General features: G+C 42.7%; 1 protein-coding gene across 1 annotated transcript; it reads left to right on the forward strand.

Annotated features, from left to right (window-relative positions):
- Positions 1-1,967: 1,967 nt before the first annotated feature.
- Positions 1,968-22,487, forward strand: LOC306940485 (E3 ubiquitin-protein ligase pellino homolog 2). The gene is made up of 7 exons (XM_079525581.1): positions 1,968-2,316; positions 11,332-11,461; positions 13,040-13,141; positions 16,197-16,394; positions 17,170-17,355; positions 17,688-17,893; positions 18,271-22,487. The coding sequence occupies exons 1-7, from the start codon at positions 2,240-2,242 to the stop codon at positions 18,653-18,655; spliced, it is 1,284 nt and encodes a 427-aa protein (XP_079381707.1). The 5' UTR covers positions 1,968-2,239; the 3' UTR covers positions 18,656-22,487.
- The last annotated feature ends 1,295 nt before the right edge of the window (positions 22,488-23,782 follow it).

Raw genomic sequence — 23,782 nt, forward strand, 5'->3', positions numbered from 1 at the left:
ATCAAGTATCTCTCTAAAGTTGAGCTCTCCAGCATGATGATGATGTTTAAACAACATGACCCCACGTTTTCCATTCCGAAAGGCATTGGGGACCGAAAAGCTTTTTGTCAATTTGTGTGAATTTTGCCAAACGCAATTTTCTTTTACTGAATGTCCGGCAAATAATGTAAGGCAAACATTGTGATGAATTACTTAAGCCTATTAATAATTGTTGTTGCACATCACTGACAAACTGTTATTTTCACATGGGAATCTGTTACTTTCACTTAAAATATGTTGTTTCCGGAGAGCAACATCATCGCCAATGAGAATCATTTTGCCTTTCCCTTGGAACCTATAGCTACCTGTGCAAGTTTTGACATGTTTTTGTCCATGCACCTGAGCTTCAGGTAGGGTAGGATACTGTTCCAGACAAAGACAGGGCATGATGTAGTGTTGTAGAGGGTAAAGAGATTACCTTACAATTAAGACACTCCTACACGGGGTTCTGTCCAAAAAGCCTGGAGCCATGAAGGGCTTACCTTTCCCCCTCATCAAACAGCAGTCAACACAAAACAAGTGACTTGGAGGTTGATTTCAACATGTATAGTAATTGCTGTTTCTATAAGCTGCAATAATAATGAACCATCTGTGTGACCTGGGCAGCATGACTGCATGACACATTATTTCAAATTAACAGAAAACGTGGCCTCAGGGCAAACTTCAGAGCTTGGGCAAAACAAACTTTTTGTCACATAATAAGAATTGTATTGGCCTATAGCTCTGAACAACAGAGAGGGACAGGGAGACATTTGGAAGCCAGCTGTTTAGTAGTAAGCAGACTAGCAGAGTAGTCTACTAACATTTGGTATTGCCAAATTCCTAGTTTTTAGGCTACAACTGAAGTGCACTGCCCTCATGTGGTCGCAACTCAATGAGTAAGCACATAGAAGGAATCAGACAGACAGACAGACAGACAGACAGACAGACAGACAGACAGACAGACAGACAGACAGACAGACAGACAGACAGACAGACAGACAGACAGACAGACAGACAGACAGATGCTGTTAGTATAGACGTATAGACAGAGGAGACTTTGATTGATTGATTGAAGTATTTTTTTAACAGATTGGAGAATTACAGTACATTTCAAGCACGACTCAATACAAAACTGTTAACTGTGATTGATTGATTGATTGAAATATTTATTAACAGTTTGCAGAATTACAGTACATTTCAAGCACAAACTCAATACAAAGACTTAACTGTGAGTGGACGACCCAATTAAGCATTACACTTGTTTACAAGAGGGTCCACCATGTTCAATTCATCATAAGACAGGGGGAAACTGAGTGGATACGAGAGGGCAGAGTCAGACAGAGACATAGAGAGCGCATTATAGACTACAGTCACTCTATTGTCTCCTAGAGTGATTAAAAAACATAGACGTAGGTGTCGCGTCTGGGCTCGATGGTGACCCAAATCCTAAATACAACATTACGTCAGATTCTATAATAATGAACCAGTGGGACTACACTTTATTTCGTATTTATAAATGCCAACGAATAGCAATAGTACTAATGACAATAACAACATCTGCCAGCTACACTTTGAAATTGCATGGAGGACAGGAAATTGTGAAAAGCCCGTTTTATCTTCCATATAATGAGTCAGTCAGCGAGCCCAGCTTTTCATCATGACTCGTTCTATTCCTGGGTTGTAAGAGAGGGGGGTTCTCGCTCGGTTACACGTGCGCGATGCATTTATAACGTCGTTGTAATGATCTCCCCATGCACGCGCACAACGTTCACGCGCATTTGTAAATAACGGTAGGAGGCCATATCATTATGGATGCATTTATCCTCTACTATTCGGGAAAGTGGCCGTTGAAACACCCCTTTTCACAGAACATGGTACGGCCATCTCCCTGCCCCGTAGCTGTTTTTGTACCCTCCTCTTGCTACGGAGCAGATTTCCAGGCCTTCAATCGATAGCACTGCACACACACAGTTACACAGGATGTGAGGGGAAAAAAGATGCTTCTTCGCGGAATTAAAACCACAAAACGAGGGAAAGGACTGCTGCAAAAACTTTGGGCCAGTGTAAAAACTTGAATAGACTTGCAAATCCAACTTCCCAGTAGTTTTTTTTTGAGGAGCCTGCGTGCGTTATCTCATTTTTTTTTATAAATATCTCTCACTACTACTACTACTACTGTTGGACGGATTTATTATAGGAGCAAGATCGCGCCACTCTGATGAATTCACCGAAACCGGACGAAGATGATGTGCCCATTAAAGACCCGATAAAATACGGCGAATTGGTCATTTTGGGGTAAGTCACGTTAGAAATTAGATCATACAACATAGTTGGAACTCAAGTGCACCCGTAGTAGCGCCAGTATGGCTAGAATAATAAAGATATATAAAGAGATGTAGCATATACGTGTGAGTTCGACAGGTTAACATTTAAATACACTGTCTGAATAGTAATAACGTTAGAATAACACGAAAATCGACGTTTCCCCCCCATTAATGACAGCCTATTGTCATTTGTAGCACACATCGTCCATGGTGTAACGGTGTGCTACTATGTTACAAAGTAACTTTGCATCGCAATTTGTCAGGCTGATCTCCCCGTGTACATGGTCCGCGAAAATATGTGTTGAACTTGGTCCTGCATCGCATCATGTGTGTTTTCTAAACTCTTTGCAAAAAATATATACATTATTTGATGCGATGCAATGTTTCCCGTAGTAAGACTACTACTACGGATGTAGCCTCTTTTTTTTCTTCAATGGTTGGAGTGAGTGGGTGTAAGATCAGCACTCGATTGCTCAGGCTGAACCATATCTCTATGATGTCATACTATGCTGGATCATCTGTGATCGCAGAAAGTGGGACAGTGGGATAAAAAAAACAACAATGAGAGATTTTGCTATCAAATCTGTCATAAAGGCCTTTCCGTGTGCTATAACTAATAGACACTGCAGGGCTGACATACCAGAGGAACTGTCATGCTAAGGATAGAACAGCCCCCCCCCCTGCCGCCCTCCCCTCTCTCTCTCACTCACACACACACACACACACACACACACACACACACACCACACACACACACCACACCACACCACACCACAACACACACACACACACACACACACACACGTGTGCCCCCCCCCAAGCAAGATAGCAGTGCAGTTAGTCACCTCACCTACACATTCACACATGTGCACAGCACACACATACACATCACACATACTGTAGTGTATACTGTATAAGCCTATATAAGACCCATGCTCTCGCAGAGTCATTCATTCCCAGCCTTGTTGTACCCTATGTGTGTGTGCACTGTGCAGAGCTCCCTCTTGCCCTGCAGCTTCCTGTGTATGCCAAAGATAAAGTGACCTTATGGTGCTTTGTCTGTCTGTCTGTCTGTCTGTCTGTCTGTCTGTCTGTCTGTCTGTCTGTCTGTCTGTCTGTCTGTCTGTCTGTCTGTCTGTCTGTGCTGCTGAACATTGAGCAGTGCTGTCTGTGTCTGTGCTGCATCAGTGTGAGCAGCATGTCTGTCTGTCTCGCTCTCTCTCTCTCTCTCTCTCTCTCTCTCTCTCTCTCTCTCTCTCTCTCTCTCTCTCGTTCCCCCCCGCCTCCCACCGCTACGACACAAGAGCCAATTACAGCCCGTTGTACCGGCAATCAATGCAAGGAAGTGATGATGATGAGCTGCATGCATAGCATGCGGACTCTGAGGTCTGAGCCAAACGCGCATCCTCCTGCACGTGGCGTGGGTTTGCTTTTCTGTCACCCCATCCGCTCCGTCGAGAAAAGGCTGCAAGCCTGCAACTGAAGGATTTTGGGGAAACTTGGACTGCCGTCTTGACCGGTGTCAAGTTGGTTCTCAAGCCTTTTCATGGTTCAAGGACCCCCAAATTAGAGTGTATTTAGTCGGCACGCTTTCACCCTCAGACGAAAATATCTTGTGCCAGGGAACCCCATACAGGATTTCCGTGGTTAAAATGTTTAAAAAATATTCATATTTTCACATTTTGGGGGGAAATAGTGGGATATACATAACATAGACGTGTTGTGAGCTTTTAGACTGGCTATTAACCAAATAGGGTTAAAGTGGTTAAAGTGATTTCACTGCTATATTAACTCATTGTGCTGGGACGGCTGCCTGGAACCCCCTCAAGGACCCCTGGGGGTTGCCGGTCCCCACTTTGAGAACCACTGCAGTATACGTAGTATTGCTTCTTGGACTATGTGGATTATCTGACAGACGGGTCATTCAGATTTGACCAGCGTGACTTTGAATGTCCTGTCAAGCAAGCGTACCCCAGGTAAATGGTTGAGTAGGAGTGACGCTCTTTCTAATAGTGGTGTCAGACATCATATTTCCCCCTGGCCTGCTTCTTATGTAAAGGGACGGCCGGGCCCGACTCCATCTGTGTGCCTCAGTGATCACATGTCCTGTGTGATCGTCGTGGTCGAGGATGCTGGGCTCAGAGCAGCGCATATGATGTTTGCAGTGGCCGCCTGCCGTCACTCATCATTACATTTGAGTTGGACTGAACACCGTGTACAGCTGTACCCTGCCCTGGCCCAGTCCACCCCAGCCCCCCGCTCAGCAAGGCTCAGTTCACCGCTGCCGTGTTTAATGAGCTCTCTCGCGCATACACACCCTCTCAACTTATCTCGCACCCTCGCTTTTATCCACTCTCACGTTGTCTCTGTCGCATTCCTCTACCCCCCCCCCCCCCCAACCCTCCTCCTCCCTGTCAGCCAGGCTCCCGGCATTCTGCTGAGTGCTGACTCTCATCACAGAGAGGCAGGCCTCCGTCCTCGGTGGTTTGGCCCTCAACAAAAATAACCTCCGTGTCGAGGGGCAGAAGCAAGGTTTGAATATTTCATATTGTGTATGGTGGTGTGCGCACATGCGTGAACAGGACAGAACTGGCCAGGCGAGTCGGCCTGTGCTCAGCTTCTCCGGCGCTGTCCCTCTAACCTCACCGGCCCTGCGTTCAAAAAACCAAACAAAAAACTAATCCCTGTTCCTAATCCTAATACCTGACCCTATACCACCTCCTCTCTCACCATCCCAATCTCTGTGGCCATACTCTCTCTGTCTTCACTCTTGCCTTTCATCATTAGTGCCTGGCTCATCTCCTTTGGTAAACATCTGCTCATTTCGCCACCAACCTCCATTTTGCCCTCTTTTCGCTGGTCTCAAGCCTCGTGGTCTCCCTGTTTATCAAGCTGCCTCAGACCTCTGCCATGATTGTGCTCTAACCTCCTTCCTCTCTTGCCAGCGAGGGTCCAGTTTGATGTGACAGGCAGGGTCATGAATGGAAGTGTTCTCCCTTGTGTTTGTAAAGCATCACTGAGACCATGAGTGTCTCTTGTGTCTTTGAGCAAGACCCCCAACTGTTCCTGATGAGCAGGTTGGTACCTTGCATGGTTGCGTCCGGTTGTGTGTGAATGTAGCACACATTCTAAAGCACTTTGGAAAATGGCACCATATAAATGCAGACCATGTACAATCTGAGTGGCAGCCTGTGAACAATTAACCTTTTGATCAACTGTTCGTTTTCATTTTCACTTTAGTCAGTATGCCAATTCCCCCCCATGTTTTATAGCCCGAGCGGCTCGGGCCGAGCCTGTGTTACTGCCAACCCCTACTGTTGTGCTGTGGAGGGGTGTAGAGACAGACAACCATGTCTCCTCCAACGTGCACGGAGGAACACGCCATCATTCCCAGTTCCGTTCCCTGCAGGCTTCCCACCTGCGGACACGGCTAATGGTGTTCTTTGGAGCGCCCGGCCAGGCCGGAGGCACCATGGAAGAATCAAGCCCCTGTCTCCTCCACGCTGGTGGGCAGGAACTTTACCCCTGCGCCACCTGGACGCCACAATGAACCTTTTTAAGTCAAGTGTGTGTGTGGCCATTGATCCTCCACTGGTAGGGCTGGGTAATTAACCGAAAATATATCAAAACCCAACATTTAGAAACAATAACCGACTTAGTCTTGCTTATGTTAATCGAATAATCGAGAAGGAGTCTTTTTTTTAAGGGGGGGCAGGGGGGGTTCTTATATCTATCTATCGACACGAAAATCGTCTAACCGATTACTGTATTACGAATAGGCTACCTGTTACATTGTGCAATGGTGGAATGCAAAAACAGGGAAAATAGCCGATCTACTTACAACTTGTTGTTGTAATCGTGGCAAAAGCTTCACATAATCGTGATATTGTTTTGAATTCATATCGTCCGGCTCTATCCAACGATACACTTTTGAGTCTTTTACCAAGAAATGCTCTCTATATTATGTTAATATACATTCATATACAGTACAAAGTCAATTGTATGAGAGAAGGTGTCACTTCATGTAGTCTCGTGTAGCCATATGACCAGAGATCTCCGCCTATAATGATACGTCTGGTGACATCTAAATGAGTGGGCTAAAACTGGGTGGAAACAATTCGGCAATTAAAAAAAAAACTGCATTGCAGAACCAATGCAGAGACATTAGGGCGGTCCTTCCTATTGGGATGTTTGTCACATTTAGATGTCACCAGTCACCACATGTATTGGTAGGAGGAGAACTCTGATCGTCTGGCTACACATGACTATATATCGTTGCTGTCGGACAGAAACCTCTTATCTCCGAGTCCATATTTTAAACGTTTTGTGTTTTTACCCTACTTGATCATACAACAGCCGTACAGTGTCACACAAGCATCAAAAGTAGCAGATCTACAAGCTCGAAACGTGGCGCAAAGTGTCACGTTTTGAGCTTGTCGATCTGTTACGTTTGCTATTTTTGAATTTGAATCCTGAAAAGTAACAGTTTTGTACATATGAGGTTTCCACGCGATAAAGACGATATCATGTCACTAGATCTATTTAATGCCTGCAGTAAAACGCCTACAGTAAAAGCCATGCATAGAATGTACGCACATACACACACCCTTTCCTTCCTGTCTCTCTTCAGTGTACTGTACTTACCAATTAAGAGGAGATGCCTTAAAAATACTCTTTACCAAAGCAGCATGCTGAAAAGCTAATTAGCTAGTCAGGTGAAACTAGCAAACATTTGGTGGTGAACAACGGTTTCAGTGGCATGTTTGATACTTTCCCAGGTAACCGCTGCAATTACAACCGATTTCCACTCGTTCCTTGAATTTACATTGGTTAATTTAATTAAACTTATTTAGCCTTTATTTAACCAGTAAAAAAAACACATTGAGACTAACGTCTCTTTTACAAGTGTGAACTGACCAAGAGAAGAGGCAAATACGGTAATGTTACACAGCTCTGCCAGTACCAACAAATTCAGGACAACATTTAGGACAGACAAATAACATTTGTAAGCACAGTACCCACTACCTTGGAAGCTCAAGGAAAGAACAGGAATATCTAATAAGATCATGACCAATAAACCTGATATAATGACAATGTCTGCTACTAAACTAATACCAGCACCAGAGCAAACATTTCCTATACGTCGAAGCAGCAGCAGTGTCTGGGAAAATAAAACCACTAGGTCCCCATTATGCACCAGTGACCAGACTCATGTGAATACCTCAGGAAATTACATACCGTTGTCTTAAGCGTTAGTCGTGTGAAGTCCACAAATGGAGAGGCAAAACCTCCATTAAACTACTGTAACGTAATGCCATGTCCTGCTTTTGTCTGTAGTCTTGTATGTCGTTAATCTTCATCATGTAACCTAAAACTTCCACAGAGTAATTAACGCATGACGTTTTAGACCACACGTCTTTTCCTGTCAACAATTGATTGTTTCTGCTCTGGCAAAAGTTTACTTTAGTTTGAGGACATAAAATGTGTTATTATTGAAACTGAAACCATATAATAATAAGGTCTCTTTAGACTCTACATACATTTTGGTTTAGATGGATCTGAGTGGCTGATTTATCAACGTCCAAAATGGCAGGTCATGCCAACATCTATAAAAATGGGACCCAATGCTTCCCTTGATGTAATTGTACATCAAGCCACCTCAGTGACACGCTGCCCTAAGGGCCACATGGCTCGGAACCTTTTGGTTCCCAAGGCTATATGTTGCGTTCACATGGGCAGATGGAACGATGCAGTTTACCATTCATTGGCAATGGAAGCCAGCAACGTGAAGCTACGAAGCAGCTATGACGCATGAAGCTGCCGCAAATTATGCTGTGATGTGTTTTTTGCATCTTTCCTTCTGCCTGTGTGAACGCACCATTACAGTTATAGGCAAAAAGTTGTAAGAAATAGTGAAAATAGTTGATCTACAAGCCTAACCGTGTGAGCTATTTTCACAAATATAAAATAACATTTAAGTGGTTAATCGATTTGTTGATACATAAAACCATGCTAAAAATGTAAATGCCCTTCACGATTATTTGATTAATCAAAAAAGTAATTGCAGCCCTAATTTGAACATGGCTATGGTTGCAGGCTCTATGGAACACACACAGCCTTCCACAGCTTCAGTGGAAAAGTGCCACGCCACGTGTCACTCGACACAAATAACACATTCAAATGAAGAAAGTGTCAGCACACAATGCAGTGCCTCAACACTTTTTCCATAAGCATAAATCAGTCTTTTCAGGAAGAGAGGCGACAGGAGACAGTGGGAAGAGCAGTGGCACATGACAGGGAGGAAAAAACACAATACGATATGTCATAGCAGGGGTTTAAACAGTCAATCAAACAAGTCAATTTTTATCGATTATGATCAGTTATTTTCGCTATGTTTTTAAACATTCTTTAAAATAGGGTTTAAGATTAAAACCAGGAAAGGACAACCGAGTGAAGCCAGCTAGCCACAAGACTGGTTCAAATACAAGGGCAGCGAAGGCAGACGTTGTGCCCTTCATAAACATTTTGTTGCCCACCAGGCGGGCACCCTCTGAATAGCCCTTTTAAATACCGGTAGGTACAACACACTGCTGATTAGCCAAAAGCTAAAAGCAGCATATGGCCCTCTGTATGCACTCAAACCATGACAGCCAGCTTCACAACAACGTCAATGTTTTGATAACCACCCAAGAAAAGGAAGACATGAAGTATGAACATAAAGTATCATGATCATACCAATGTACTCTGCAACAACAACACAAGCTGCCCACATGTTGGTCCAGAAAAGCTTGGGAACCCACTAGATCTTTTTTAGACAGAGAGAGGTTGAAACCGAACTATGTAAAATTAGAGTACACTCCAAAAACAAAACAAAAAAACAAATCAAATCCAACTAGGGGTGTAGCGATACATTTTAACAGCGATACGATACGTATCACGATACATGGTTGACGATACGATACATGGACGATATTGGTACATTATGGCGATACGATATGATTCAATGATTTAATATTGATACAGTAACTATTTAGCAAAGAAATTAAATCTGTGTGAAACATGTGGATGGATGTGCATGTGGAGTGCAGGTTTTTAAGGGAATACATATGAATATGGATATAAATAAGGCCCTGGTCTTTCCCTAATGGGACTGATCAAGGGTAGCTACTGGGACATAACTCGGGACTTGATCACCCCGACTGGGTCACCTGAGTGAGGGGTATGATGTTGCGTGACCCGAAACCCCGATGACCTTAGGATCCATCACTGAGGATACGTCCCAGGTGCATCCATGCAATGTTTTTTTCGTTTTTAGTAAACAGTGATTCTCTGGCAAATCCATATACATTATATTTGAGCAACCCGTAACTTGAGAATACACACATTTATCGATAGACCAAGAGTAGAGATATTGAATGCTAAAGTAATTAAACCCCTCTTTTTATTTTTTCTTCTAAAATTGCTAAATACAACGCACAAGTACTTGGTATTAATACAATGGATTGCTTGCATTGCAAAACGATTAGATACGGATTATTTGCATTGCAAAAAGGCATTTTTTTCCCTGTATAACGAGAGCGGTTGCTCACACAGCCGTATGGTAATGACAGCGAGTTAATGATGACTTGTGATAATTCTTCTGTTTCACCAATAAGGACTTGCATTGTTAAAATAAGAGAAGTGGGACAGAATGCGTCCCCCTCTACAGTGGACGTGAGTTTCAAGTGGGCATGGAGTGAAAAGGGTTTAAGAGCTATGGGCAAGTTTCAACAGTTCAACAGAGGTGGAACACAAACATCAAATCCCCAGTGTTAGTTTAACTCTGAGCGTGTACAAATGGACCATTTGGCTCCACTCCGCTCTCAGATTTAAAACACAGATAATCTTTTGTGTAGAATGACTCACGAGTTGAAAATGAAGTGGCATGCTTTGTAAAGCATTTGAGAAAAGCTGCTTGTTCTGCAGCGTGGAATATTACTAATAGTAATGGTACTAATACGGACATGGCATCTGTATTTATTGATGACTTCATTATTGTTTCAGCTCCTCTCCAATGCAATGATTATCAATGTACACGATTATACATGTACCTTTCCACCAAAACCTAATTTACTTTGTGTGCCTGTGTTGTGCACTGAAAATAGCTGAACAACAAGCTTGTGAGCTAGATAGGCTATCATGATTCATTGTACAACTCACGCTTAAGGCTAAATTATAATATTCTTATGAAATGAGCTGGCACTAAGCCATGCGCTTGGTTAGGGGTGCAACGGTTAATTCAACATATCGATTTAATCTATTATTTTGATAATCGTTATAAAAATAATCAATTCATAATTGATCCCTATTTTGGGCATGTATGTCATAGGCGAAAACCTAATAGTGAAAATTGTTCATCTACAGGCTTGGCCCGTCGATCTGCTAATTCAATATTTTTGCTACCATGTATAAAATATAATATACATGATTCGTTGATGTGTATATATATTATTTTTTTAAGTTATTGAATAATCGCTAAGAAAATCATGTATAGTTGCAGCTACTGTTGGTATATTGTGAGTCTGTCCTTGTGTACCAGTGTAGAATGGGGTGACCTATATTGTACTTATTTTGATTTGCACGTGAAATTAGGTCAAAGAAATATTCATGTACTGTTTTATGCTCCCTACGTCACTCTCCTTCTTTGGTTAGAAAGGATTAGTAGAGAGACAGGAAACGGAAGGCAGGGAGAGGGGAAGGACATCATTGAACTGGAGACATTGAGATTGTATATACATGTAGTGCATATACTGTATACTGGCCTACCACGCAGTCACACACACACACACACACACACACACACACGTCACACACACACACACACACACACACACACACACACACACACACACAAACACACACAACAACAAAAAGACTCATTGTGTGTGTGCGTGTGTGTGTGTGTGTGTGTGTGTGTGTGTGTGTGTCTTTTGTGTCTCCTTTGCAGGTATAATGGCTCTCTTCCAAGCGGAGACCGTGGTCGCAGAAAAAGCCGATTCGCTCTCTACCGGAGAGCCAAGGCCAACGGTGTCAAACCCAGCACCGTGCACATTCTCAACACGCCACACGACAGCAAGGTCTGTGTGTGTGTGTGTGTGCGATAGTAGAATGTATAGTAGAATGTGTACCTCAACGTATAGTAGAATTTGATTTACAAGCTCACAGCATGACATTGTGACACGTTGTGAGCTTGTAGGTCAGCTCTTTTCACACACACACGGCACGCACGCACGCACGCACGCACGCACGCACGCACGCACGCACGCACGCACGCACACACACACACACACACACACACACACACACACACACACACACACACACACACACACACACACACACACACAGTGTGTCAAGTGTGTGTGTGTTATCAGTAGATGCCATTAGCCATCGTTTCCTTCCTGCCTGTGTGTGTTTGTTTGTTTATAGGAGTGTGTGTATCTATGGATACATTATTGTTTGCGTTTTAATTCGTCCTAGTCCTGTATCAAGGCGAGGTGTCACTTGGGGTTCCAGGGGATGGCAATTGCCTCCACCTAGCTTTCACACTTAACCTAATAATTCACAACTTGTTTATTCATATTTCCTCCATATTATTTTCCCATATTAATCAGATTTTAGATCGACAGTCACTTACTGCCCTATTTTGGGCTATTTTGAGCTATTTTTTGCTATATATATATTATTTTTTAAATGTTTGTTTTGTGGCTTTCGCCTTTATTTTATATTTTTTATGGAGGGACAGACAGTAGGCTGACAGGAAATGGGGAGAGAGATGGGGGGAAGACATGCAGTGAAGGCCGGAGTCGAACCCGTGGCACACTGCCAGACTGGATTACCAGCCAAGGTGCCTGGACCACTGAGCCATGGCCCAGGCCTATATTCTTTTTTAATCTGACTCATGTGGTCACTTTTCTGCCACTCTCCTTTACAAGGTTTAAACTATCCCGGTTGTAATTTTGTATAAAGGGAATAGTTTATGGTTTAAATTAAAATAAGTTACTTAGTTGGCTGACCATTGTAGGAACACCACACCCCTTCAGATCGACTGAATTGAATCCTTTAACCCAGTGGTTCCCAAAGTGGGGTCCGGGGACCCCCAGGGGTCCTTGAGGGAGTTCCAGGGGGTCCCCAGCTAAATGATCGTTTGGAACCAAATGGACCCTTATGAGTCTGTAACTCTGAGAGTGTACAAATGGAACCAAACGGACCGTTAGGGTTAAATTAACAGTGATTTTACAATATCACTGCCAGAACCGTAGAAATCTTCTCTTATGGGGGTCCCTGGCATATATTTTCAAATGGGGGTCCACAGGCTAATTAGTGTCAACTTAGGGGTCCTTGACATGAAAGAGTTTGGGAACCACTGCTTTAAGTGGTTCTCAAAGTGGGGTCCAGGGACCCCCAGGGGTCGTTGAAGGGGTTCCAGAGCCCTTACACCAGTTTAACCACTTTAACCGTAGCCTATACTGTATGCATCGTTTAAAGAAATCCTGAAAACCTTTTGAGTTTTTGAAAGAGATGGGGGTCTCTGGCACACACTCTTTTTAGATAGGAGTCCTGGCCAAATAATGAATTGGGGACCGTCCAAAGTGTCCTTGACGAGAAAATGTTTGAGAACCACCACTCTAAGCGTTCTTGTTGTGTTGTTACAGGCTGTCCACAGCAGAGGGCAGCATAGCATCTCCTTCACTCTCTCCCGTAACCAGACAGTGGTGGTGGAGTATTGCCATGACAACGACACCGACATGTTTCAGGTAGGCATGCCGACCAGATGACTAACTGTCCTCCATAACCTCTCTCCTCAACTCATTGTCCATGTTAATGCAGAAATGCCTTGGTAAAAAATAGATTTAAAAAGCCTAAAGAACATTTTTGAAATTCTTTAGAAAAATGTTTTATCTCTTTTCCCCTGATTTGTTCTTTTATGATTTTTGAGGGGCGCTAGCCCCTCCTATATTCATCTATAGGCTAGTGTAGATTTTTGTCCTAACACAAACATTAAATGCCATTGACAATGAATGGAAATGAATGGAATGGAAATTTTACGTCATATGTGTCTGAGCAAATCGGCTAAAAACACAAACATTAAAAGCCATTGACAATGAATGGAGAATTTACGTCATCTGAGGCCGAGTAAATCGTCTATTTTGTCAAAATCCCATTGACAATGAATGGAGAATTTACGCCATGTGTCTGAGCAAATCGACATGCTATGTCATGATGATGTACGACGATAAGAGCGAGCAAATCGGCAATCTTTGTCTTACACAAATTGACAATGAATGGAGAATTTACGTCATAATAGTGTTGTACGATGATAAGAGCGCCCCTCACTTCACACACGCGTGATTTTTGTTTTACATCATGAAGATGTATGATAATAAGATTGTGATTTTTTTTGAGGGGCGCTAGAACCTCCTATACAGCTTTTTTGTCCTGAACTCTTGTCACATTTGCCATTGACAATGAAAGGAACATTTACGTCATATGTAGACGAGCAAATCGGCTAAATAGGGCCAGAATGAGATGATGTATGATGTACTTCACATGGGTGTGATTTTTTAAACAATAATCCTATTATATTAAAATTGCCTTGTGGGTTGATGGTGATCATTACAAACATAACATGACCATATATGGAGACTATTTTAGCACATGAACAGTTATATAAACCTTTCTGCTGTCACTGATGATGTTGATGATGTCACACTTTCACATCGCTCTGTGATATCACAAGCTCATGGAGGTTACCATAGTGAAGACTATTTTGAAAGTCAGTCGTATGCACATCTCCCAAAAATATCAATTAATCCAATATATGGAGTACCCTGATTTCATCAATATGACGTCACAGTACTGTCACTCTCTGCTGCACTAGTGGACGAGAAGTGTTTTAAAGTATTTCTAACTTAGAGCTTAGTTAACTTCTAAGGGATTGTACTGTGCAGAATCGTCCATGTCTCACAACCAGTGCTAATGAATATTCATTAAGCACAAAAATAGTATGGAGGGGTGCCAGCTTAGAAGTGGGACCCAGATACATTCAAAGCAGCAAGACTCTTCGAGGAAATTATAGAACCCTTCTTACTTAGGGGCGACTGTGGCTCAGGAGGTAGAGCAGGTCGTCCAATGATCCATGGGTCGGCGGTTCGAATCCCGGCTCCTCCTGTCTACATGTCGAAGTGTCCTTGGGCAAGACACTGAACCCCAAATTGCTCCCGATGTGCTGGTTGGTACCTTGCATGGCTTCCGCCGCAATCGGTGTATGAATGGGTGAATGTAATGCACAATCTATGTAAAGCGCCTTGGATAAAAGGCGCTATATAAATGCACCATTTACCATTTACCATTTTACTGGATTACTGTCTTCTGACCTGTATCGTTTAGATCCAATATTCATGATTTCTAATTTACTATTGTTATATCTTGTATTTGTCACAAGAGTAAAAAAACATTTGGTTTTGTTCCTCAAGCCCAACATAGCACCAATAACACAAAAACAAATGGAGAGAAGAGAAAGAATAGCATGTACATTAGTCATCATAGCACACTGAGATGCTTGAAGCATTTCCAAAGCTTATTGTTGTACTTGTTCCTGGTCTGTTCATTCATTCATAAACTTGATTGTCTGGGGGAAGTAGCTATTTTGCAGCCTACTGCCTGCGGCCTTGTGGCTGCAAACATGATTTTCATTCAGATAATGTGATATTTGGCTGTTTTTAGTCTTGAATGGCATAAATTGTAAAATGTGCTGCCCTGTTCAGATGAGAGATAGTTTGTCTGATTCACAGATTCAGTTTTGTAAATGTTAGAGTGTTAGTGTAGGTAATGAACTTACAACAGCAGTGATACAGTCTTTGGTTTTCCCCCTTGGAAGATAAGACTTGACAGCAAAATCTAAGTGGCCTTTACACTTGTAGCATAAAGCCGATCAATACATTACAACGAGAAGGCAGTAGTATGTAGCGTAAGGATGATCAATAGATTCCTGCTGTGGGAAGGCAGTAGAAGGCATGTCAAACCTGGTCATCGGGTGCTGCTTTGCACATGCAACCGCGTGTCTAAATCACATGACTACTTACATTTTATGTCATACACACTAACAGTTTGGGAATGGTAATTTCACCTGTCTTTGAAAACGTATTGTACTGTATATCAGGGGTGGGCAACTTTGACGATGGAGAGGGCCACTATATTTCCACACTCACTCCAGAGGGCATATTATTTAATAACAATAATAATTTAATAATTAAGTAATTGCATATTACTGTCGTAGCAAAAATAGCTGATCTACAAGCTCAAAATGTGTAGCAGTGCGACACGTTTTGAGCTTGTAGATCAGCTATCTTTGCTATGTTTGAAACTTTGAATTGAAATTCGGAATAATCTTTTGCAATTTTTTAATCGGATTCCTGAAAAGTAATGTTTCTATTTAATTTCAAATGCCTTTGAAATGCCTTAAATTATATTATGACTAACTTTACGTTATGTTATGTTAACTTTATGAACTAAACACAAATACATTAGACATAAAAAGACAACATTTTAATACTACTAATTTAGAATAATACTACTAATTTAGAATGAAGTCATTAAAACGAGTCATGTTTGCATGTTTGAAACTGTAACAACTGAAACCAATAATATATCAGTATTCTGATATGAGGACCACATTAAGTGAAGGTGGGGGGCCTCATGTGGCCCCCGGGCTGCCAGTTGCCCATGTATGCTGTATATTACACCCTATCCTATCAGTGGATAACAGAACTATTGTGTTCAAACAAACTGTTCTGTGTTGTCTCCCTGTAGATCGGGCGCTCCACAGAAAGTCCCATCGATTTTGTGGTGACAGACACCTCCGGAGGAGGCAAGGAGGGGGAGGACCCCTCGGTGGCCCCGAGCACCATCTCACGCTTTGCCTGCAGGGTGGTGTGCGAACGCAACCCCCCCTACACCGCACGCATCTACGCCGCCGGCTTCGACTCGTCCAAAAACATCTTCCTCGGGGTGAGTGGACTGATGCAGTGGGTTCAGCTCATGGATTTCGTCAGAAGGGAAGACTTACAATAGGAAAGTGATTTCGCGAAGACATTTTAACGGAATGCTGAGAAAGCATGCCGACTTTTGCAGAGAAAATGAAATGCGATGGGAATTTGGAATCGGTGCGATATAACTGTTAATCACTGTTTAACTGTTTATCACAATAATCCGAGAACAATATCATTAGTATGCAGATCCTTTAGTAAAGCAATGACGTGACCTTTTTGAACAATGTTTCACCTTTATGAGACAACACTTGTCAAGCTTCATGCTTTTTGTATTGTTGCTAGAGGTTTTGATGTATTTATTTTCTTTTTACTTTTGGTATAGCCAGCTAGCCAGGCCATCAGAGATTTCCACCTACTGATCCGGGGGTTATCTAGATTCGATGAATGGGCTAAAACTGGGTGGAAACAATTCAAAGATTGATAAACAATGACTTCATTCCAGAACCAATGCAAAGACTTAAGTGAGTTCCTTCATATTGGGATAAGGATGTTATTTGTTTTTAAAGCAGTGGATGTAGCCGCAGTTCTAGCCCATACACTGAAGTTGGATTACCCAAGAAATATCAGTAAGCAGAAATCACTGACTGTTTGGCTACACAAGACTACTTTTGGTATAGTTGTAATGCTACTGCCACCAGCCTAATTTCCACATGTGGGACATCGAAGCTGAACTGTAACTGGCACTGAAGAACGTACCTAAACTGAAGTCACTGATCTAAGTCCCCTCTCCTCAGGAAAAAGCCACCAAGTGGAAAAACCCAGATGGCCATATGGATGGTCTGACAACCAATGGTGTGCTGGTGATGCACCCAGAAGGGTTTCCTGAGGACTCCAAGCAGGGGCTGTGGCGGGAGATCTCTGTGTGTGGAGACGTGTATGCACTCCGAGAGACTCGCTCAGGGCCCAGCCGAGGAAAACTGGTCAGTCAGTTGTGGTTGTCCTGTCCTGTGCGTTTGTGTGTGTGTGTGTGTGTGTGTGTGTGTGTGTGTGTGTGTGTGTGTGTGTGTGTGTGTGTGTGTGTGTGTGTGTGTGTGTGTGTGTGTGTGTGTGTGTGTGTGTGTGTGTGTGTGTGTGTGTGTGTGTGTGTGTGTGTGTGTGTGTGTGTGTGTGTGTGTGTGTGTGTGTGTGTGTGTGTGTGTGTGTGTGTGTGTGTGTGCGCGCGTGTGCGTGTGTGCATGCTTGTGTTTCTTTGCCTGTATGCGTGTGCTTTGTCGTGCCAGCCTTGATAGCAATCTTGTGTTGTCCCCTATAGGCTGAAGGGGAGAGCAGCGCCCTGCGAGATGGCTCCCTGGTAGACTTGTGCGGTGCCACCCTGCTGTGGCGTACTGGAGAGGGGCTGCTACGCGCGCCTACCTTGCGCCATCTGGAAGCGCTCCGTCAGGAACTCAACGCTGCCCGGCCCCAGTGTCCTGTAGGCCTAAGCACCCTGGCCTTTCCCAGCCTGCCACGCAGCCACAGGTAGGGCTTATAACATGGACTGTAAAGCACTGTTTTTTAACCAGGGGCCTGCGAACGCCTAGTGGTCTGTGGTGTAATTGCAAGGGGTCCATGAAATAATCAAATCTTACTTTGCAGATTATATATTTCCTTAAATAGCGACCACATAATTTATTCAGAAGTTTCTTTTACTATATTTTTGGGGCGTTTTCTGCCTTTATTGATAGAGATAGTAGACTGACAGGAAATGGGGAGAGAGAGATGGGGAGTGACACATAGCAGCGGTCATCGGGATCGGGAATCGAACCCACAACACGCTGTCTGGCGGCATTAGGTGCTAGATTTACATTTTCATGTACATTTTGCATGAATAATGTACCAGTTTTGCCCTTTTCTAGTCTTGAAGAGCGCCAGCCCTGGGTCTACCTCACCTGCGGCCACGTCCACGGACGCCACGACTGGGGCCAGAGGTCCAACGGCGAGGCGGAGCGAGGCGAAGGGGAGATCACCACGATCCGCAGGGAGTGCCCGTTGTGCCGGAGCCTGGGGCCCTATGTGCCCCTGTGGCTCGGCTGTGAACCCGCAGTGTACGTGGACGCCGGAGCTCCCACGCACGGCTTCGTTCCCTGCGGCCACGTCTGCTCGGAGAGGACAGCCAAGTACTGGGCCGAGACGCCTCTGCCCCACGGCACCCACGCCTTCAGGCCCGTCTGTCCCTTCTGCTCCGCCGCACTCAGCACTCCTGGCTGGACGCGCCTCATCTTCCAGGGTCCCATCGACTAGCCTGCCTGCCGCGTGCGCAGCGTCCACTAACCGCTAACGACGGGCGTCGCACTGCAAACGTTGGCTTGGGGGGGGGGGGGGGGGGGGGGGGGGGGGGAAGATATCCACTTTAGAGACGTCACTCGTAGGGAGGACGTGATGTTAGAGCAGCACGTTTGTTCTACGCCCCCTGTCTGAATGTCGGCTAACACTACCTACACCGAAGAATTCGGAGAGTTAATATACTAATCGAGATACCCACAAGGGTCCTTTTTTACACTCTGAGCTACATTAACACTCCGGATTTTACTACGTATGTTTCCATCCAAGTGGTTATCTTATTATAAATAGAAATGTCCGATATTGATAAAAAAAGTATTGCAAAATATGTTTTTACATTCTCTTGAAAGACTTTTTGTCCTTAAAAGAGTCATACAATAGTGCTAGGAACACTTTAGTCAAACAAATGACTTGGGACACTGTAACCTTTAACAATCGTAATCACCTTTGTGGCAGGTGTGTGTTTGGCGTAACTATGTTCTAAATGTGCACTGTGCAGGTATAGTCTGTGTATTGGCAGCAGCTCAATTGATGGAAATGTATTACAAGTGTGTATTTATACTTGCAGTGATTTGAAAACTGTGCTTAAAAGTCACTGGACAATTGGATGGAAACATACAGCGAGTGCAGGGTTGCTGAATGCAGCACTGGGCTTCCTTCTCCCTGTTTATTCCTCAGTGTTTGCTCATCTGTATAGGATCAGTATTCATGCACGATGACAGTACTGGTATGCTGACACACTATGGGTGTCCGTCTACCGTCTGTTCAGAATGGCAAGCAGAGGAGGTCTAGACTAGGACTTTGTTTTAAACTCGGGCAAAATCCACTACATAACTCTCAGAAGCAATAATAGCACTTCCATGCAATACCCTCCTAGATAAGCTAGTTGTTTGCGCTATGTTTAGCTAAGTGTTGGTGGGTCACGGCTCACTTCTAACATGGCCGAAAAACGTCTCCGGGACAATGGCTCAACCAGAGGTGTGTTCAACTCAAATGAGATTTTCTTCTTTTTAACCACAAAAATAAATAATTATAGGCGATTATAGGCCTAGCCTGGGCCTATATGCTTAAATGCCCTGTCATATGCTGGTGTTGCGCAGCAAAATAAATGGCAGATCTAATTAAGCGCTTGTAGATGAACTATTTTCATCATATGACGGTTTCATGGCTTAAGTGGTTAACTTAAATATCTAAAGATATCTAAAGATATCTGTATGATGAAATAATGGCAGCGGCTCAGCAAGATTGGTTAATGGTGAAATACCTAACTGTAATTACAAACTGGGAATACTTTTAGACGCATTTACAATGTTTATTATTTACTGAGTAAAACATTATAAGCAAGCATTATATATGATTTGCTGCCAATATGTTAAACTGAACACACCTCTGGTTTATGACTGAATTATGATCAAACAGGGTCTGTGTGTGTGTTTCAGTATGATGGAGGGTTATATGCTATGACCTTACTTAACCTCAAAAGACGACTTTCTTCTTTTTTCTTCAAAGAAAACTATTTTGTTAGGGAACGGGGAGGGCATTGTTTTTGGGGAGGAAAAGAGTAAATGGGATTATTTTAGATGTTTCAGTGTTTAAAAAGAAATGACAGATATTTTTCTAACTGTTTTTAGTTGTTTATCAGTGTAAGCAAGTTCTGTATGTTTCAGAATATTATTGTGTGGTATAACTAGGAGAGTTTGTGAGTGAGAAAATATTTGCCAACACTGTGTCGAACACACTCAATGCGATCATAAACATTGCCCAGACAATGAATGTAGCCAAATACTCAGGCTATGTTTAGCCTTTCCCAGGTGCTCATATTGAATTGTCTATATTGTGATACTATTTTTGTAACTGAAGATTAATGATGTAGCTTGATTATGGTCTAGCTTGAAAATTCAGATTGTGTCAATGCTAATATTATTAGCCTCAAGTATGGAAGATGTATAATTGATATTATTAAATCCTGATTTATACTTGGTTGAGTGGTGGTGGTGGCCTCACACCGAAAATTGCAGATCTACAAGCCAACAACATTGTGTGTAGATTGGCTATTTTTGTGTGGGTGCGACACTGGTGCTCAAATACGAATAAATCAGGCACTTCTCACACACCCACGTGGAATTGTGTCTAGCTTGCATGTGCCGAACGTACACCTACCGATGTACACTACAGAAAACACAGGGACACAAACACTTTAATATGACTTTGCACACGATGGATTGCCAAACTGTAAAACTGAGTGTTATAATGAGAAAGGGAAAGGCCAACATGTCTTCCAAATACACAAAAACAGCATTTCTGTTATCGTTCAACCTGGACGACACTTTCAAAAGAGATCATTTTGTCTTTTTCTTAAACAAAGACATGTCCCCAAAAAGAAAGCCTGTCTTGATGCTTGATAGATGTATGATGTTTATGAATGAGACTCATAAATTCCCACCCTTAACTACTATGCTAATACTTTCCACTAACTAACTCACTGCAGAATATCGTCAGTTATCAGCGGTCTTCTCTTAATCTCAAATATTTTTTTGGTTCTTAACTTTCAGATTCGAGGTCTGAATGCGAAATGAAACGCTTGGTTTCATTGACAATTGATGCAGTGCCCTCAGTTATAGTAGCTCAGGATTAGTTTCCCAGAGTACAGACACACAGAGAGATGGGCAGGCCTATAGGCAGTTCAAAAGAATATTTCAGGCCACAGAATTCATAGTATTGTGTGTCAAGACACAAATTGATATTTGCTCGTCAAGTCCCTCCCCCCACCCCCGAATACGGGTGATATGTAGGTCAAGGATGAGTCCTTGACTTTGGTGGTTCCCAACTCTGTTCCACAGCCCCTGGTCCAGCTGGTTAATCGCATTCACCTGGATGGCATCTCTTCTGTAGCTCTTAATGCCAGGTGACCGCGATTCTCCTGCTGGTGGAATCGAATAGCCGGCTGCACCTGTGTGGTCCCTTGAGGCCGAGGGCTGTTTGGAACCACAGCTACACTTCATATACGGGTTGTAATTAAAGGCTTGGCATTTCCAAGGGAGGATTTGTGAAGCCAAAGAGATTCACAAACAAGGTCATGGAGGAGATTAAATCCGACTTTACCATTACACAGCACAATCCTCAGTGTTCATTTGTCCATTTGTCACTCCAGAGTGTACACAAGTTTTGAAATGTGTACACTCAAGAGTTAAATGAACACTCAAGATTACAGTATTGTCATGTGGATGGAGGAAGAGTCGAAGCACCCTTTGGCTTCTATGTGTTTTGACATGAAATATGTCAGTTTATTTTTTATGTTACTGGGTTGTCCCTTTCGTTTAGTTGCGATCCCTGTACTTTGAATCCATCAACATCAAATAACATGATTTTGTTTTTTTCTTTATTGTACCAGTAGGAATGCACCAATACCATTTCCATCACCAAGTCATGAATCCCAGTCTGAATCTGACCTGTTTTTAATGTTTTGCTGATGTCACTAATGTGGCACATTCTGACAAATACTCAATTTGAGTCTGTCAACCGGAAATATGAACATGTTTTAAGTAATTTTGGCATTCCTGCTCAGTTTTTTTTAATTACTTTCTGACATTTAGCCCTTGTGGAACTTATCCTATTCATTTAAACTCATCTTACTTAGCTGCTACTAGTATCCAGCTAATGACCTCACAGTTAATAATGCATTCCTTTATTGTCCTTTATGTACAGCTATTTTGTATTATTTTATATCATAACTTTCTGTAATCGTCCGGTGCACAGACAATCGCTATACACATGTCAATAAACCTGTTAAAAATGAAGTCACTGTCAGCATCTCATTTGTGAGTTTGGAAAGCTTTTTTCCTTAAAAGGCCACTTATTTTAATGATGTTTAGGACACAAGAAACACTTTCCTGGTGTTTTTATGTGTGTAATATGTTTTTTTATTGATATTTTAGTCATGACGTCATGTTCATGACCAAAAACCTGTCATGAAAATGTGGTCTCACTTCCTTCCTGGACTACAAAGTCACACCTCCATGGCGTCCATGCAGCCTCCCCCCTCTCCACAAGGAGGGGAAGTGCAGTCTTTTTCTTGCCATAGGGTGCAAATTTCAAATTGTGCTACTGTTATCTACTACAAATACTATTAACATTGAGTGACTGCAGTTTCTTCCAGCGGTGAAATGTCCCATTAAGTGCAGAAAGTCAGAAACGTGTTGATGTCAATTAGCCTGTAAAGGAGAGGAGCACAGTCATCATCAGACATAGGGGGGACAAGTCCACCCAAACTACAAAACAGCACTACAGTCATTTTAAGAATCAATAGATTTAAAGGAGCATTCAGTGATTTGGGTGATTTGGAAACCCCCCCTGGTCCGCCCAAAGATGGGTTAACAGGGAGGAACTCCTTATATGGTCAGCACACTCTACAGTAGGGAGGATTATTCAAAAAAAGGTAGCTGTTTGAAGACATTACAACTATTATTTTGCAGTGTACTGTGTTCTCCCTCCTCAATTGTTTTAACTTTAATATGATATGATGCCAAAGATTTAAATTGAGAGCATGCAAATTAACATCTACCTTGAGTGAGAGAATGTTTTGTCTCATTCTCATCCAAACTTCTATTCTACTAACTATACTAGATAGTTACCCCTAACTAAATTGTCCCTGAGCTTAGAATTTCATCTGCAGTGTGTAGCCGGACCACTAGGGGGCAGACTCTACCAACCCACCAACTAGGCTCAATCACCGCACACTTGTGATTGCACTAGGTTTCAGCACCTGTTCAACTAATTATCCTGAATGATAATGCCCCCATTTGTCCTCCGTGTAAATAATACTAGCGTTAAAAGACAACAAATCATAAATTATTCCACAATGACTGAACATGTAAAACATTAAAAAACGTTTTCTTAAAGTTGACTATTTCACAAGCTGAAAGGACCATGAGAGAAAGGCAGTAGCCTATTTATTTATTTATTTATGTCTAACTTGTTTCTACTTACTTGAAGTTACTTCCTTCTACTTTGAGAGATTATGAAGCCTATTTTATGGGTATTTTACTGACATCCAGCAGTTTTTAATCCCTCCTAGAGCGAGGGAGGGAA

Source organism: Electrona antarctica, assembly GCF_951216825.1.
Source record: "Electrona antarctica genome assembly, chromosome: 17".
NCBI lineage: Eukaryota > Metazoa > Chordata > Actinopteri > Myctophiformes > Myctophidae > Electrona > Electrona antarctica.